Source organism: Pararge aegeria, chromosome 6 (genome assembly GCF_905163445.1).
Source record: "Pararge aegeria chromosome 6, ilParAegt1.1, whole genome shotgun sequence".
NCBI lineage: Eukaryota > Metazoa > Arthropoda > Insecta > Lepidoptera > Nymphalidae > Pararge > Pararge aegeria.
The window spans coordinates 16,930,606-16,949,102 of record NC_053185.1 but is presented as its reverse complement, the minus strand read 5'-3'; the positions used below and the strand labels follow the sequence as shown (position 1 = coordinate 16,949,102).

At 35.2% G+C, this 18,497-nt stretch overlaps 1 protein-coding gene across 1 annotated transcript in view; it reads left to right on the top strand.

The window, feature by feature from the left end:
* The first annotated feature begins 1,950 nt into the window (after positions 1-1,950).
* LOC120624489 (protein scarlet-like) overlaps positions 1,951-18,497 on the top strand; it is a 28,216-nt gene continuing 11,669 nt past the window's right edge. Inside the window, exons 1-5 of the mRNA XM_039891062.1 lie at positions 1,951-2,146; positions 8,227-8,419; positions 10,825-10,873; positions 12,526-12,575; positions 13,342-13,478. Of these exons, the coding sequence (XP_039746996.1) occupies positions 2,045-2,146; positions 8,227-8,419; positions 10,825-10,873; positions 12,526-12,575; positions 13,342-13,478 (531 nt within the window). The 5' untranslated portion in view covers positions 1,951-2,044. The remainder of the gene's footprint in view (positions 2,147-8,226; positions 8,420-10,824; positions 10,874-12,525; positions 12,576-13,341; positions 13,479-18,497) is intronic.

Here is an 18,497-nt window from a genome sequence, read left to right as displayed (position 1 = left end):
GCCAAATTTTTTAAATATTACTAGAAATAGAAACTAAGAATGATAGGGAATCATCAAATTTATTTATTTATTCATATGACACACCAGCAATTAATTGTAACAACATAACATTTACCCTTCTAAGTTTGTTGTGGGCTCTTCTTAGACCAGGGCGCGTTTGGAACCCTCGTAGCTTTAGATTTAAGTTGGCGAACGAAGTTATCACCATCCCGTTACAATTATGTAAACAAATATGTAGCATAATATCTTCTTAATATGGTTTATACGGAGTATTTATAGAAGAAACCCTAAAAAAAACCTTAAGGGTTTAGTCATCCCTTGTGCAGTGGTAAGCGCTTAAGTGGGAGGTCCCGAGATCTCAGGCGCGGTAAATTTTCAAATTTCGAAATTTCGAAATTCTGAATTGGGGTTGGTCTGGTCTGAAAAAAAAAGACACCGCCAAGCGATTTAGGGTTGAACGAATGAATGAAAACGCGAATGAATTAACTTTTATTGTACACCAAAGAAAAGATAGTTACAGGGAAATAAACATAATAAACATAGAGCAAGCGGGTACAATTTGGTGGCCTTATCGCTACGTAGCAATTTCTTTATAGGGTTCCACTATTTATAAACTCTTTGGTCTCAATGTATGATCGATTGTTGTGATAAATATCGATAACTGACCCCCTTAATTTCAAAAATTCGTACCTGGACTCACGATATTTAAAAAAACCGGCTCTCCCACTTACTCTACCGTCGCCGAATTTCATAACCGAATACCATCTTTAATACCTGCATACTTAAGTCTTTACATTAATCTTTATACTATTCGGAGGGCTTTTACGTTTTATAAACACCTTAGGGTGTGTTAACACTTAACTTATTGGTAGTGGTATACTGTCTCGACGCTGAACCGCAACCGACTAATCGGCCAAAAATAAATCTAAAATATCTTTATTCAAGTAGGTCCATAAGCACTTATAATGCGTTCGTTACATGAAAATTGCGTTCATTGTAGTGAGATAATAGCGATAACAATTTTCGTAAACTTGAAACAAAAACTACGAGGCGCCGCGGTACACGCAAAGTACTGTATTGTAGTGCATTTTTTCTGCAACTGGACAAATAGTTTCCCAAGTCAAAGACAGAGGTAGACAAGTCAAGTGCTTTGTTCAGCTTGGAAAGTATTACATACCTATAGAAAATAGGACCAAAGAGTTTCTATGCTATCCCTTTAGATGTATCTATATTGTTTCATGCATTTGTGTGGAAAAAAGGGTGGGAACTACGTTGTTATATAGCATATAATAGTATTGGTATTGTCACCTCGATAATATAGGTCCCAGCTGCAAAAATGCATTATTTTGTCATTATTTATTAATAACTCATATTAGTCTCGAAAGAAATAAGGTTATTAAAGCTTACTCCATTACTCTGTTCCAATTTATAGTTTGGAGGTCTTAGGTGTCGTAATACGACAACTTATTATATCAATCATTATCAGTCGTTAGTGGAACCGGGACTAGCTAAAAGTAATCTCGTAAGAACTAAGGAAAGGAAAACAGACTTTGATGAATGTTGCATTCGATAGGATCAAAACGCTGTTAGAAATAGGCTATAAATATTAAATTAATCCGCCTTTTGTATATTCTATTTTGCAATATATTCATCAAAAAGCAAATTAAATAAAGATGTGTCTATATTTCTGCTTTCAGTTTGCTATACTGGCACGCGTAATGTGAACGCTATTAACAAACCAGTATAGGTCATTGGGTGATAACTGATGGTTCGCCGTAAGAAAGCCGCAAACAGTAAGCCTAATGTGAATGTAGCTTTAATCAGAGGGCTTCGTGTACAGTAAACCTTCGCACCTCTCTTTCTAAAGGCTCCGGCCATCCTTATCTGTTGTATTGCAGGACGGAAGTTATAGAACGTCGCGACGTCGTCGGCTCCGAACCGCCGCGCCGTCAAACGTCACCTCGCGCTAAAATGTTTCGTTACGAAATTAATTTAAAATTCGAACACTTTTAATATATATTTTTTTAATTGTGTGCAAAGTAAGATGCGTTCATTATCAAATGATAATAACGGAACACCTTCGCTGGCATCTGCAAAGAGTTCCAGCAAAAACAGTTCTACTGTCGATGGAATGGATGATGCGCATGTAAGTATTCTAATAAGCTAACCTACGTACGATGGTAAAATAGAAAATAATAATAAATAAATATTAGTTAACTTTCTTGAAAAATACAACGTTCACGCTCCCGCTGTTATTTTAAAGTTCCAAATTTGATTTAAAATTCGAACATAGTGAATTGTTTTGAAATAATTTATTGATGAATTATTTTAAATGTTTAAGGCTGAATGAATATTTTGGTTAAAAGACAACTTACCGATACCTTGTGCAATATAATAAAATTATAAAAAAAATAATGCTACAAAAATAAAACTAGTCAAGGCTCTTTTCACAAGACTCAACCTAATTAGGGTTCGTTAATTTTTGAAGTCGCTATAAAGTGTTTACCCGAAAGTGCCGAAAAATAGATCTGGGAACTTTAATAACTAAAGGGGCTTAATGTTTATTTATGTTTACTTTATCGAAAATTAGTTTTGTAAATTAATAAATTATGCTATTAATAATAAGATGGAAGTTCTAAATAGTAAGAAATCTAAATACCTACCCATATCGGGATGGTACCTTTAGAAGGTCTCTCGGTAACCTATTAAATAATATTGTGTAATCTAATATTGTACGCGAAGGCTGGCTGACAATACGCTGAGAATCTAGTTTGCGGCTTTTGTAACTAGATAGGCGTAAGTCATCGATTATTTTCATAGATTTTAGAAGTAAATAGGCTAACAGCAACTATTTACTCTTACTCAATATTTTTAAAGTTTTGATGTCTATTATTACTTGACACCATAATTACAGAACCGGTTTGACTAAAAACGAGGGGTGATTAGCTGATACTCTGAACAAACATAGGTTATATTTAACGGAAATTCAAAAGTAAAATTAACGAGTTAAAGTATTTCAAGGTAGAGGGCAATGCCCACTTTTGGTTTGGCGTAAACAATTTTTTTTTAAATAAACAATTACGCCAAAAATTATTTCCTAATGAAAACTACAATTTGTGATATCCGGTTGTGACAATCGATATTCAAAAAAAAATGATTTTTAATACATACTTTTATTTTTATTCATTGACTGTTAACTCTTGTCCACACCCCAAGACTGTTGCAGATACTCGTAATTTTTTTTTTTTTCGTGATCTGCATTGACTTATGTATGGATGTTATGATGTTTCACAAATTACCATAGCGACTTTCTTACTATAATGCCTAATGGGAAGAGGTACTTTGATACATTCGTGATACAAAGTGAAGATATTTGTAGTGCAGTGATGAAAAAGCTTATCGCCTTACTTCGTATATTCAGTTTTTTTTTTTCGCTAGAGATCAGAACCAAAAACGTGATAGATTCCGCCGCCGCGCCGCAGTGCGTTGCTCGCACTTGCTATAGGGTATTAAATAAATTCTAATCAATTTCTATAATTTACTTTTTCCAACTTCCTGTATTCATTTTGTCCTAATGGGTCTGCATGACCTAAACAACTTGAACTAAAATATATAGTTTTATTTTAATAGTTTGAATTGAATACATTTGAAGTTATTAAAAATTATCACTACAAGTGTAATTATATAGTTACAAGTAGGTACCTACATATTAAATTGATTCTGTAATTAGGGTTTAATTAATTTTTTTATTTTAATTTAGCAAACAAGTTAAAAAAGGTAATTTAATGTAATAAAAATTACTTTAAATTCTTCGCGTTCATACGTGCCAAGCTACAAATGTAAAAATTGGTATATTTAATAATATGTATGTAGCTACATGCTAGCCTACATTCTCTACCTGCATTATTGATATCACAAAACCTAGTAAATATCCGAAAAATATTACGCGGGAATCTACCTAATCAAAGAAAAACATATTTGGTCGTTATAACTTTATGAATGTATACAGCCAGTGGTGTGGAAGTCATATATGTACAAATGCACTGCCTACCCTAAAAAATTTATACAACTTGTATAGAAGGAGAATTCGTCGATTTTATACGATCCTCCTGCTTTATGCATACCCTGGAAAACCCCTATTCACGCCCCTTTATACAGCCACCATTACAATATTTACACATATACTAGCGGACCCCAGCGCCATCTGTCGGACTGATTTGTGAATCTAAACCATCCAGGGTGCCACCCAAACGCATACCAAAAAATACCAAAAAATTCATTCAAATCGGTCCAGCCGTTTAGGAGGAGTTCAGTGACATACGCACACAAGAAATATATATATAAAGATTTTTAATTTATTTAATACTAGTTACTTTTCCCCGCGGTTCCACCTGTGATAACTAAAGGTAGTAATGTGATGTTGTAATTTATTAGCCACGCGGACAGTATTATCCCCTACACTGCTGGACTAAAGGCCGTTCCACGCTGGTCAGAGTCGTTGGTGGTCGCAATATATGGTAGTAGTAGCACACAGCAGAGGCCGCCATTCTTTTTTATAGTCCCTTAGTCGCTTCGCGGTTAAACTAGCCGTGGTAACTACCACGCTACCGACAAAGACGCGGTAAGCGATTTAGCGTTCCCGTACGATGTCGCGTGGTAACCGTTTAGGTATGGGTTTATTATAACTGCAATAGCCCCTAAAAAGTAAGGCCATTACCATCTTAGACTGCATCATCACTTACCAGTAGGTGAGATTACAAGTTACAGTCAATGGCTAACTTGTAGTTTAAAAGAAAGACTAGTATTTTTAGCCCATTGTTTTTCTGTATGACGGACTATTTAGACAGCGAAAACAGGTCCTGTCTTGGTTTAAAAATACCTGATATTAATCAGGATAAAATAACTTTCAAATGCTTAAAGAATTATTAAAATTGGTTCAGTAGTTACAAATAAAAATATTTCTTATTAAAAAAAAGTAATTAACAAGTTATCACGAGTTTTAAAAACTAAACCCGGTTTTTTTTACATGAATTCACAACTCTAAAATATCTGCAGAAAAAAACCCAAATGTCACACAGGTAATTCTCTCGAACTGATCCTACGGGATGCTTTAAAAACAAAAACAAACGCGTCCGAAGTCGCGCTAACAGCTAGTGTTTCATAAAAACAGTCATTGATATACAGTATTATATTAAGGCACGAGGTTTATATACTGACCTTTACCATTATTTTGCGTAAAACATATTGAAAAAGAACAAAAAGAAAAAGGTCAATAACATTAAAATCATAATATGCATAAGATTGTTTGCCAAATGTGCAGTAAAATTATTTAAATTCAGGATTTATGCTTCCCGTTTTATTGTAGACTTAGATTAAGAAAAGGTGACGTAATTTAATCACCTGTATCTTTATATATCATCGATTTAATGTTACTATTTTGTATGCTCGCTGTTACATACCTATTCTAAAACAAAGTAGCTCAAGTAGCTAGGTGTTTGTACGCTTAGATCTTTTTAACTTCGCAGCTGATTTTAATGCAGTTTTCAGCAATAAAGTGATACAAGAGGAAGGTTTATATGAAGTAAACAAGAATATTATATCAGAGCATGGTAAAGAAAAAAAAAATGTTATGTGATGTCATTATAAAAATATAGTTTAGATACATTTCTAACGCGACATAGATTAAATTAATGTACTACGGAATTGTATTTTTAATCACTCCAACCTTCCACCACGTAATAGCTAAATTAAACACATGCGAAGCCGAGGCTGGCTACTATTATTTAAAAAAAAACAATTTGTAGGTAAAAGAAATAAGAATTAAATTCGATAGAACTTAAAATAGTCTTTATAAATGCTTGAATTACTGATGTGGGGCGTTATAGTTAATAGATTTTTATCTTGTTAAGCCAAATAAATAAACTTCTAACACATACTTTTATTTTAATATTCTTCTCTCCGTCAATTACTTTCTATTTATTATGCAGGAACTTTGACTCTTGCTGATTTGTTGTGATTTGCAGTCTAATATGGTAACGGCTAATATATATAGAGTATGGCAGTTATATAAAACTCATACCCCCAATCAAAATTGGTTTCTACGGGGCATCGTACCAGAACGCTGAATCGCTCGGCGTCCATGGTTAGTTACACACATCGGAAGTGCAACTAGCGATACCCGAAGCAAAAAAAAAAAAAACCCGATCACAGCAGAGGAAATACAGAAATGATAAATTCTCAAATTACAAAATTATCCTCTCGCTTGAAATCACAGCATTCACCGCTGCATCAGGGAGGTCGTCAAACTACACTTACAGTCAAAGTACAAGTTGTGTATGAATAGAAATATATCATATCTACGTGATGCAAGAAATCGTATTAACTTCATTCTGATACAATGACATTGGCGGACAGACAAATGAACGGTAAAACTTCCCTTGCGTCGGACGTAGTAAGAAGTCGTAAGAAGTAGATTAAGGGTAATTAGGTACACACATAAATAATAATCACATTCTAAGGACTGTACGCTTCAATGAATAATTATGCATTTATGTAATCATGAATGATGCTTCGTTGGTTTTGTGCAGAGCTTCACAAGCTGTTTTTTCTCGTGGACCACTTGCTAGCACCTTAGGTAGACCCCGGCAGGGCTAGCACGGGCAGGAGACAAAATTTTTGTCCCCCGATTATATCCCTTGACAATGGATATAATTAACGTGTCCAACTGCTAAAGCACGGGAACATGGAATAAGAAATACCGCCGTTTATTATTACACATATATAAATAAATAATTTATATACTAAGACAACGCACACATCGCCATCTAGCCCCAAAGTAAGCGTAGCTTGTGTTATGGGTACTGAGATGACTGTTGAATATTTTTTTGAATAAAATACATAAATACATATAAACACCCAGACACTGAAAAACATTCACGCTCATCACACAAACATTATCCAGTTGTGAGAATCGAACCCTCGGCCTTGGACTCAGAAAGCAGGGTCGCTGCAAACTGCGCCGATCGGCCGTCTATGTTATTTCCACTTGTGCTCCAGTGCCCTGAGAGTTGATAAAGCTGTGGGAGAAAATAAATTTGTATCCTCTCCCCGGGGCTATACTTGTCTCCAGCCCATGCGAGCCGAGCTAGTAACATTAAATAATCAGTATCATCGTCATCATCATATCAACATATTGCCGGGCCAATGGGTTGATATGATTCCGTTTCAAATTAAATTTTATTGATAGAACTATTACGCATCATAATGTAAAGTAAAGATTCGAAAATCGACGAAATGTTTCAAAAAAGGGACATGGTTCACGCAATATTGTTGTCAATTTAAATACGCCTCGCAGTATTTTTAATGCTTTCCTTATAGCATACAAGTCACGTATAAGTAACTGGAAATCAACCTATTCAGACCACTGATTTTTTTATTCTACAGAAAGCTCTCCACGCGAGTTGGACTGATGTTGTATCCATATGACACAATTTCCATTGTGGCTTCATCCACATTGTTTTTTTTTTGCATAAATCCCGCGGGAACAGTACATTTCTCGGGGATGAAAAGTAGCCTGTGTTATTCCAGTATAATCCTAATGGAGATACTATTCCAAATTTCACTCAAATTGGTTCAGTATTTTTCGTGTAAAAGAGTAACAAACATCCATCCATCCTTCCATCTTACGCATTAATAATAACCAAAATTCACAAGTAGCCTTAATATTTATTATGGTCTAATAATAATTTCTTACGAATTTTACCGTTAACCACTGTGCCGTCGACAAAAGGTAACCTCTAAGGAAATTATTTAACAATATTGGCACCTACCTACTCACTACATCAAGATGTCCCATATTAATAAAAAAATCCCGCAATATTAATAGGTAGGTAAATCGGTTCAAGTTTAGAATTGGTAGTAGGTAGGCACTATTAATAGTAGGAAGTAGGATATGGCAATTAAAATAGATTTGACCGTATTGCGGTTTAAGAAATTTATTGTTTTCATAAGAACAGTATTCACTTACATGAAAACTTAAGCTTACATTATAAGGTTTGCTGAGATTGCAAGTCAGAACGTGCTACACAAAAAAAAAAGACTTAATCAACATGCCAAAATAATTAATTCACATGCAGCTATCCGTTAAAAGTATACAAAACCAAAAAAATTGTTGTTAAAAGTATACAAAACCAAAAATTGTTACCTAATTGATATTTTATTTGACAGGAACTGGTGTCTGCTGATATCATCTACGTAGACAGCGGCATAATCTCCCGGAAATACGATGAGCCGCTATTCGATGAAGTGGAGGAGCTTCTGGGTGCCTCCCCAGCTCCCAGACCTTGCACTCTTGTATGGCGTGACCTCTCAGTGCATGTAAAACTCAAAGATGGAAAGCTCAAGAGACTGGTTAACAACGGTATGTTAAACAAATGTATGCTACTTTAACAAAATCATTAACATTAGAATCTTAAAATAGATAAAACGTACCAAACAAAGAAGAATCATCAAAATCGGTTTACAATTGGCGGAGAAAAGTACAAAAAAAGAACATACAGTCGAATTGAAAACCTCCTCCTTTTTTTGTTAGGAAGTTGAAAATAACGCAAACGCCTAGTGTTACATAAAATGTACCATCATTCTGTCAGTCCCCTTAATACCATAGCTTCAAACTGAATAATTTTGATTTTGTTCAAGTTTTAGTATAGTAAACGCTCGCTGCTCGCAAACGTAACGCAAAGCGAATGCTATGAATGTCTTCTTTTTACTATGTAATAGTAAAAAGAAGACATTCATAGCATTAGCAGAGCATAGCATTATTTTAGAAAACTTTTTTAACCAGTCGTAGACTATATAGGATTTTATTTTTTTTGAGTAATCATAAAACGTCAGTCTTAAATAATAGTATTTCATAAGCAAGCCAGAAAAACAACGCTACCAAGCTGCTTTACTCACGAGCGTCGTTGTTAAATACTATGAATTAATGAATACACTTTTATTGCACACTTTTTTTATTAAAAAAAACGTACCTATCCAATTTGGCGGCCTTATCGCTTCATAGCGCTTTCTTCCAGGCAACCAATTGCGAAGAAAACTAATACAGAAAATAGTTAGGTTTTGCATGTACCACCCATTTGCATGTTTGCATGGGTTTACCCATAAAAAATATATATTGTTATATATTTAATATATATAAAAATTATATTTACTTAAAAATAATATAATAAATTAAATATGATACAAAATAACTAATTATTTAGAATTAACCTTGCTCGTATACGGTGTATTATTTGTACGTGTAGTAAGGTGTCGATAGTAAAGGGAGATAATTAATAAAGAAAATTAACATAAATATATGTATTTGAATTGCAATTTCTCGTAGTTTAGTTTTTATTAGCCTACATTTTAGTTACGTCGCGTTTCCCCCGGTAAAACCACCGACACTTAATAGTAAACTTTAGCGCAATTTTTGTTGATGAAATTAATTGAAATAAATCGATTCTCTGATCACCGGAACAATGCTTTAAATTCTCGTATTTATTCATTATAAGTGCACATTTGCAAAGGATTTTTTTTTTCATAGGAAAAATGCAAAATTGCAATATCGACCTTGGTATTTAGATAAGTTAAACTTATTATAATGTCATTTCCTTATTAATTGTGGCGTAATTGTGTTCTAGCAGAGGATATAAAAGGCACTTTCAAGCTCTATGCCAATATTATGAGTACATTGGGTTGTTAGCGGACTTATCATCGTCCGTAACCCTTTCACTCCAATCGTCGCCTGAGCCGAGGTTCGGCCTTACATGAGGCGCCCTCAGGCCGACAATCCCTTCGCTACTTCGAACCCTAGGGTTCAAACTCTTCCTGGCAGAGCCCCATTCCGAGGCTCGCCAACAAGACCGCGTTACGCTGTTAAAAGCATTAGGGTTAATCAGCTTCACAAAAACCGAAAAATAAAAAAACATTGGGTGGCATCATTAACCTGCATTGGTGCAGAGTGGTGGGTCTTTGCTCTAAACACTATAAGAGACGATGCCTGTGCCAGCTGTAGACTGCGGATGTTTATTGGGTTTCACCGAGCAGTTGGGATGGATCTTTGGCTAATGCAAAGTTACATGTTATGCCATTTTGTTTGATACACAGTCCCTGTAAGGACTTAGTGGTCGAGTATCATTACCGTGGGTTTTCAGATCATTTCTTATGCCATACTTCCCCGAAACATTTCTAAATCGCAAAGTTGTTTTTTTATACCGTTAGACTAGCTTTATTATTATGTTTATTAAAAGTTAAAATTAATTTTATTCTGCGTGGTGATTTGTTCTGTGATTCCATCCTCATTGAGTATTTGGTTTATATTTTTGGGTTAAAAAAAATTTCTTACTCCACTACAAGTTAGCCCTTGATCTCAACTGATGGGTAAGACATGATGCAGTCTTAGATGGTAACGGGCTTACGAGTATCAGTTAGGAGTTTTCCAGCTATGCCTACTTATATCCCTTCTAAGGGGATATAATTTGATCTCCTGCCCGTGCTAGCTCTGCAGGGGGATATAATTAACGTGTCCACCTGCTAAAGCAAGGGAACATGGAATATGAGAAGTTTACCCCCGTTTATTATTACACTATATATTATTTAGATATAATTTCCACTTGTGCGCCAGTGCTCTGAGAGTTGATAAAGTTGTGGGAGAAGGTACATTTTTATCCTTCCCCGAGGATAAAGTTGTCTTCCGCCCATGCTAGCAGTTGGAACGCTAAATCGGTTGAATGATTAATATTGTATTTTTTATGCCATTGATGTTTATGGTATTTTTGTTCGCAGTTAGCGGCATCGCCAAGCCGGGGACCTTGGTTGCTTTAATGGGGCCCAGGTGAGATTCTTTTTTAAAACATAAACCAAAGTTTGGTGGTTAATTTTATGGAACCAAGAACAAAACTAAGTTTTTATTACTTTGAACCATAGAGTAACAGTAGCACCATTTAATAAAAAAAACAACAGAACTATTGATTGGCCGATTGGCGCAGTGGGCAGCGACTCTGCTTTCTTTACAACTAGAAAATGTGTGTGTGATTAACATGAATGCTTTTCATTGTCTGGGTTTATATGTATATTATAAGTATTTATGTATATTGTTCATAAAAATATTCATCACTAGCTGTTGCCCGCGACTTCGTATGCGTTTGATTTTGTTTTTTAATGTAGTATTAAATTTACAGCATTCAGTATAAGTCGCTAAGCCTTAAAGTATCCTATATTACTTCTAACACTTCCAAGAATATGTGTACAAAGTTTCATGAGGATCGGTTAAGTAGTTTTTGCGTGAAAGCGTAACAAATAAACTTACATTAACATTTATAATATTAGTAGGGATAGGGATAGGGATAGGGATAAAGATAGGGATTCATCTTAGAACACATAACATAAGCTACGCTTACTTTGGGGTTATATGGCGATGAGTTTATTATCGTGGTATATTTATAATTGTTATTATTTTTATAATTTAGCACACCCGAGTTATAACCAATATTTCCATTGACCTGCGACCACGAGTATGAATGAATGAATGAATGAATACACTTTTATTGTACACCACAGAGAAAATTTACAGAGATACAAATACAACAGCACAATAAGGTAGAACGTACAATTTGAGTAAGTAAGTTGTGCATCCTAGTGCATTGACATTATTTGCGTACTTGCATTATTGCACAAACAATTGATAGTAGATTAATTAAACAAGCAATTACTATATCAATCGATCCATCAATGGATATAGCATTCGTTGTCTGTGCATCGTGCATCAGAGTATTTTCCTACGTAATAATATATCAAATAATATAATCTCATATCTGTTACGTATTTTCTGACAAAGTATAGTACTTTATCACTTCGACACTTGGTCATCTACAACGTGTAAATGAAAACCGAAATAATACTTCAGACACTTTAGAGATACATTACTTACTGTCTGTGAAACCGAAACGCTAACTGTTTTTGATTAATCCATCGCCATAGTTTTTACTGAAATAATTCAGATACAGCCCTAATATCCCATGCAAAATTAAAGTCAAGTGACTCCTGTCACTTTATTAGATATTCGTCACGTAGCGGAGGTACTATGCACGTGAACACTTAGAATATTTTAAATTAATCTGTATGGAAAAAAAAATATGCTTCTTTTGTTTTGATATTTTTACAGGTTGATTCTTATAAAATATACTTATGCACCCTTAAACAGAATAAAAAAAATGGAAATTTTTTATTTTAATTCAGTACTTCCAAGAGTAAATGTACCTCTTCTACAGAAGCGTGCTATGTAGCATGATAGCCCTCATTATTTTTTTCTGTTTTGTCTGATTGTCGACAATCATTTCGATTCAAGAGATTTTTCGAACATACATTTGAATGTTGTGCAAAAATATAAAAAGACGTCGCCAATTTTCTTGCTGGTTTTTCTCGCCAATGCACCTGTTTCTTCGCATACAAACTCACTACCAAAAACTTAAGTCATTTTTGTTGCAGTGGGGCTGGCAAAACCACATTGATGACCGCACTAGCACACCGAAGTCCAGGTGAGTAATCATCCTCAACCTAGGATTAGTATTTTTTAACAACTCCCTCAATATGGGTATCAAATGAAAGGGCTTGACTAGTAGTATCATGTACACTATATCGAAAGTCGAGTTCTTTTAATTTTTTATATTTAAGAAGGTACTTATCTTATTTTAAAGCTTTCACTGCACACCTTGTGCAGTAAAGCTTTGTAATATTATCCTACGAACAAGTATTTTGTGGACTTTGAACTGACCTGCCCGAGCTACCTCGGAATGTCTTAGCCGTCTGCCATTGAGTTTCTGAGCATTATTAATTATGATACTTGTATAGATTCTCCACGCTTGTTTGGAGGTATGTTATAAGTCTATCAGTACTTCCAAGAGTAAATGTACCTCTTCTACAGAAGCGTGCTATGTAGCATGATAGACCTCATTATTTTTTTCTGTTTTGTCTGATTGTCGACAATCATGTGTGCATGGCTTGGCTAGCACGGGCAGGAGATAAAAATTATATTCCCCGATATCCCCCGACTAAGTCCTCTAACAAGGGATATAATTAACGTGTAGGTACACGTAGAGCGTTTATTTATATACATTACACATATATTATTTGGATAGATTTTCGACTTGTGCGCCAGTGCTCTGAGATTTGACAAAGTTGTGGGAGAAGATAATTTTTATCCTTTCCTCGGTGATATAGTTGTCTCCTGCCCATGCTAACCATGCTGACCTTTCTAATTAATAATAATATTAAATAAATAAATAAAGGTCATTTTTGTAACAGGCGGGACGATCATAGATGGCGAGGTAGCAATGAACGGTGTCCCGGTGGGAGACTTCATGCACCGGGAAAGTGGATACATGCACCAGGACGAACTCTTTGTGGAGAACCTCACAGTTATGGAACACCTAACCATCATGGTAAGTCCATACGGCATCCTTATTTATGCTACCGTAGCGCAATGGTCGCCATCGGGATCCTGTAAGTCATACTACCGTAGCGCAATGGCCGCCATCGGGATCCTGTAAGTCATACTACTTTTATCTGATTCGGTCGCCAGTTACCACACTATAGACAAACCCGCCGATTAGATTGAGTTAAGTGATCAAACATTCCGGTACGATGTCGCGTTGAAAGCATCTACGTATGTGTGTCTGTCTATGGCGTTGTATTTCCAGAACGGACGAACAGATTTTTAATTTGTTTTTTTTTTGTTTGAAAGATGAATTAGTCGGAAGTCTTCTAGGAAATGTTTGATGAAAATCAGTCCAATATGGCCGCCGTTACAAAAAGGCGGATTACATATTTTTCAACAACTCCATTTCGAAAGGCGAATATATCTACTAAGTACCTATATCCAAAAAACATCTTGACATTAATTTTAGGTTTTGTTGATATAACTTCCAAATTATATTCTTCAGTTAGTCCTCGTTCCATAGCTAAAGATTATTGATGTTGGTATTGATGTTCTATCGCCATGTTGCTTTCTGCCGCTAAGCAGCATTGTTGCAATGCTGTTCTGGTTCCGGTGTTGCCGATGTTGTCGGTGTAATTACAGGCACATGAGGCTACGCTACGCTAGAAATAGCTACTTTATAGCTAGCTTTCTACCTACGCCTAGAAATGATGGACACAGTCAGTGGCATGCACTGCATTCATGCACAAAAGCACTGCCTACCCTAAAATTGATTTAAGGCTTGTATAGGAGGAGGATTTTGGCATTTTACCCAATTTTCCTGATGTATGCATACCTTGGTAAGTGTGTAAAACCCAGTGCAGGGCACCGGACACCAGACAGCCTTATGTTCTTTTGCTCGTGCTCCTTGCATGCCCTGGTGAACACTTACCACTTACTTACCTTGCTCTGTTTACTTCTGTGGGCCATCAGCTTAATCCTCAAATAAAACCGTCCGTCAATTAAAACTATTAAAAAAAAATCTTCTTCTCCTATTAAACGGAAACTATTAATTATTTAATTCACTTATATCACCGGTTGCACTATCCAGTTTTCCCTAACCTAATCCGGTACCATAAAGGGGTGGAGGAGATTCGCTTAAAGCGATAAGACCGCCTTTGCTCATCTTATTTTTATTGTTTTTGTTATTTCTTGTTTTCACTTTTAATATTGCACATATTATAAAGAGTTTATCCATCTATCTATCTATCTATCTATCTTATTCACTGTATTAATTTTTAATCTTCTTATTCACATCGATTTTACTTTAATCGTCGTCATAAATCCCCTCTTATCGATTTTAGATCATTTTGACATATTTTATATACTGTTGGATATAAAAGTAAGCGTTTCGCGAAAGTCCGTCATACACAATGAACACTGTTTCAACAAGCAAAGTGGTGTTCTGTTTAATTACACAGATTATGTTGTTCTTTGAGGATTATAAGCAAATTAAGCTTAAAACAAGGGTTATTTGTATTCTAGGTACATCGTGCGTAACTAATCTCAGCTCAGTGCCTACAAATCGCTTGTTATATTCAGTTTAATCCTACAGTCCAATTGGCAAGAGTCGTTTTTTTGTTTGGCAAGGTTTGTTTTCGCACCGATGGGTCGGTGCCATTGTATCCCTTTCGGTCAACTCTAATAAGAGTAACATACAAACTTTCATCCGCTATTTTATGCAATATATCCGAACTCCTCTTGGGGGTTCTTAATCCTAAAACATGTTTTACCATTTTGTTTGTTAAATATGATGATATAACTTGAGAAATGACGGTTCTTCATGCAAGCTTTACTTCCACAGACTCCTTTAAGGCTAACATTTTAAAAGTTATACGTATAGACGTTTTGTGTGCTACGGTCCTATGAGTTGAGGATCAGGGTTCAATCCCCAACGGGGGCTATTTGGGAATTTATAATATCAGAATTTTGTCTGGTCTGGGGGAGGCTTTGACCGTGTCGCCAAGTGATTTAGCGTTCCGGTAAGATGCCGCGTTGAGTCGCGCGGTCAATTTGCCTCTGCTGATGACTTAAAAATTACTCATTGTAAAGTCAACATCTCCTGAGGATGCTCCGATATCGGAGCGAAACGTGCGTAGTACATTCCCGAAGATCTGTTTATTGTTCGAGTATAAAGATCGAAGAAATTATAAGTTACACCATATAGATTCTCCTGATTTTCGCGGAGTATAGCGAATTAAGCTTGATTTTCATTTTTTGCCTGTGAATAAATGTTCTTTTTTTAATAAGAACATTATATAAATTAATGTCTTATGTTTAATTACTTTTGATTCTGTTTGTTTTTCTTTTATGACAAATAAAGCATTTTTATCATTTTATTTTCAATTCCAACTGCTCAAACGGTAATTATTACTACTATCAACCCGTATTATGGCTATATTAAGAACATACCCTTATTACTCCTAATTGGTACAACATTGAACCGAAAACCTGAGTAGGCACCTTGGTCGTGGATACAATTTATCAGAATTTATCTGTGAAAAACTGTTATTAATTTTAAGTCAACCAATTTTGTAATGACAGCTGTTGATTTAAAAACTAAAGAAAACATTAATAATTAAAAAAAAATTATATGTCTGCGAATATTTGCGCCGGCTTAAAAAAACGATTAGGTAAAATGTAGGTAAAGTGGCTTTATTTATGTGGCTGTAATTGGTGTGAACTTCTTTGGATTTTTTTTCAAAGGATTGTTCAGCGTGTCATGTTTTCGTTTCACGTCCCATAATAATTTTCTTATTTCCATTTACTTCTGTAATATCCTCCTGGCTCCCTCAAAAAGAGAAGGATGCAATTAAATAAGTAATACTAAGTAGGCGTAAAAATATAGGTATATAAACAAAAAATTAGAAATACCTTAGCTGTAGTGGAACAATTAATTAACATGGAATTTTGACTGAAATAAAAAACCTTAGTGAATAAAAAAATATATTATTGCAATTTTCTTATATATTCAAATAAATTATAGCACACACACACTTATACATAATGATAATGTAAACTTCCAAATATGTATTCTTTCTGTTTTTAAATCTAATCTCGATGCACATCTGGGAAGAAACTGACCCTAAGACACGGGATATCCTAGTTTGGGGGTCCAAGGTAATTTTAGAAAAAACATTGTACTTTTAAGCAAATAAATCTGTTATTATTACTATCATAACAATGAAAATAATAAAATAAAAATTTAAAATTCAAATTCAAATTCAAATTATGTTACTTCGTGACCGATAAACATTCATTTAGCGAAGAAATAGTTAAAATCGGCTTCGTACTTTCCAAACCTATTCAGTACAAACAAATAAACAATAAATATTTCCTCTTTATATATAGATAGATACAGAAGTGTACATATAGATAGTGTTTGCAAAAATAAATAATTGATTGAAATTAGTATCCTAAAAGTGGAAGCTATGTAGCTACTTACAAAAAAAATATAGCGCTACAATAATCCCTGTTGTATAGAATATCACTCCATTAGGAACCGACCAATTTAATTTAAACAGATTCGTCAACAACCGCATTAGAGCAATTGTTAACCAATCGGAAAGCATTGTGATCATCAAATTGTCGCTTAGGTACAACGTTCGTTCCTTAGCCCCTCTAGCTGGTGGTATGACCAAATCAACACGTCTAGCCCGCGTCTGAGTGCGACGTGTATTACATGCGGCCAAACAAGCGTTACTTAAAGCATTTTATGTTTTATAGCGTTAGTAAATTCGCATGTCATATGGGTTAGCTTGGTTCATCCATTACGGCAAGACCAAGCTGCAACGTCTCCAACTTAGTCTCGTTAACCTTATCGGTGTTTGAATTTGATTCCTGCAATTGACCAACGAAGAAGCCGGCGTTCGAGCAAGTCCTGTGAGTGGCGCCGCACGCACTGAACGTTTGAACGCAGGTTGGATGCGGCGCCGCGCCGAGGCATTAGCAGTGGCGTGCACTTCATACATTCCTAAAATTGGAATATAGCTCGTATAGGAGGAGGCTTTTTACCATTTAATGCAATTTTTCTGTATGCATACCCTGGTGAGAAACCCAGTGCACGCCACTGTTTCATAGGTTGTTTTTTTTTTCGCAAAAGTTCACTAATGTACACGTTCTGGTTGAAAATGCGCGGTACTTTTAATCGTAGTTCTGTAATGTTGTTTTGCTATTTGCTAATTGATCTCTGGGTCATCGGGAGAACGTGAACCTACCCTCAGAAGTTGTATACAAACCTACTTGAAATGCAGTGTCGGTTGTACCGGCTACATAATTTAAGCTCTCTATTATATATATAGGTTCAATAAGAAATAGACAAACTTAATTGGAAGTGTACTTTTAGCATATTTGTAAAATTTCGCATAATCTGCCAAGCAATAATTCTACAGCAAATTTCCATCTTAAATAATACTCAGGATAAAAATTTAATGGTGACGAATGGTAAAACCACAGACCTAAAAACATGTAGAAACCGTGTTCACGACTAATATTGAAGCATCAAACACAACTCCAATTTAGTAGTGTTTCTCGAACAGATTCGGTTTGTCGCTTCATACCATTAAACAGTTGATAGTAATTATTTTACCTCTAATGTTCTAAACGATTACATAAAATGTAAAATGGTAAAAGTTTGTGACCTAGCAACATTCCGCAGGTGTGAAGTGAGACGTGCGCAGGGCGTCACTGTTTTTGGACGTAATGCACTTCATGCAATAATGGCTTAATGAGGGTTCTGTATTTTTCTTAATTCTGTGGGTTATACGCTTTATTTTGGTATTAAGATATTCATCCAGGACAAGATTACTTAAGAAAATGGCTGTCACTATACGAGCTACCTTTGTGCCCAATATGATCAAGTTAAATTCAGTGGTTGCAACAATTTCAAACGAATAACAATTCCAATAAACAATCTAACAGGTAGAAAAACAATTCTCAAATACGTACGAAAGTTTGTGTCTCAAACTTTCGTACGTACGGTTAC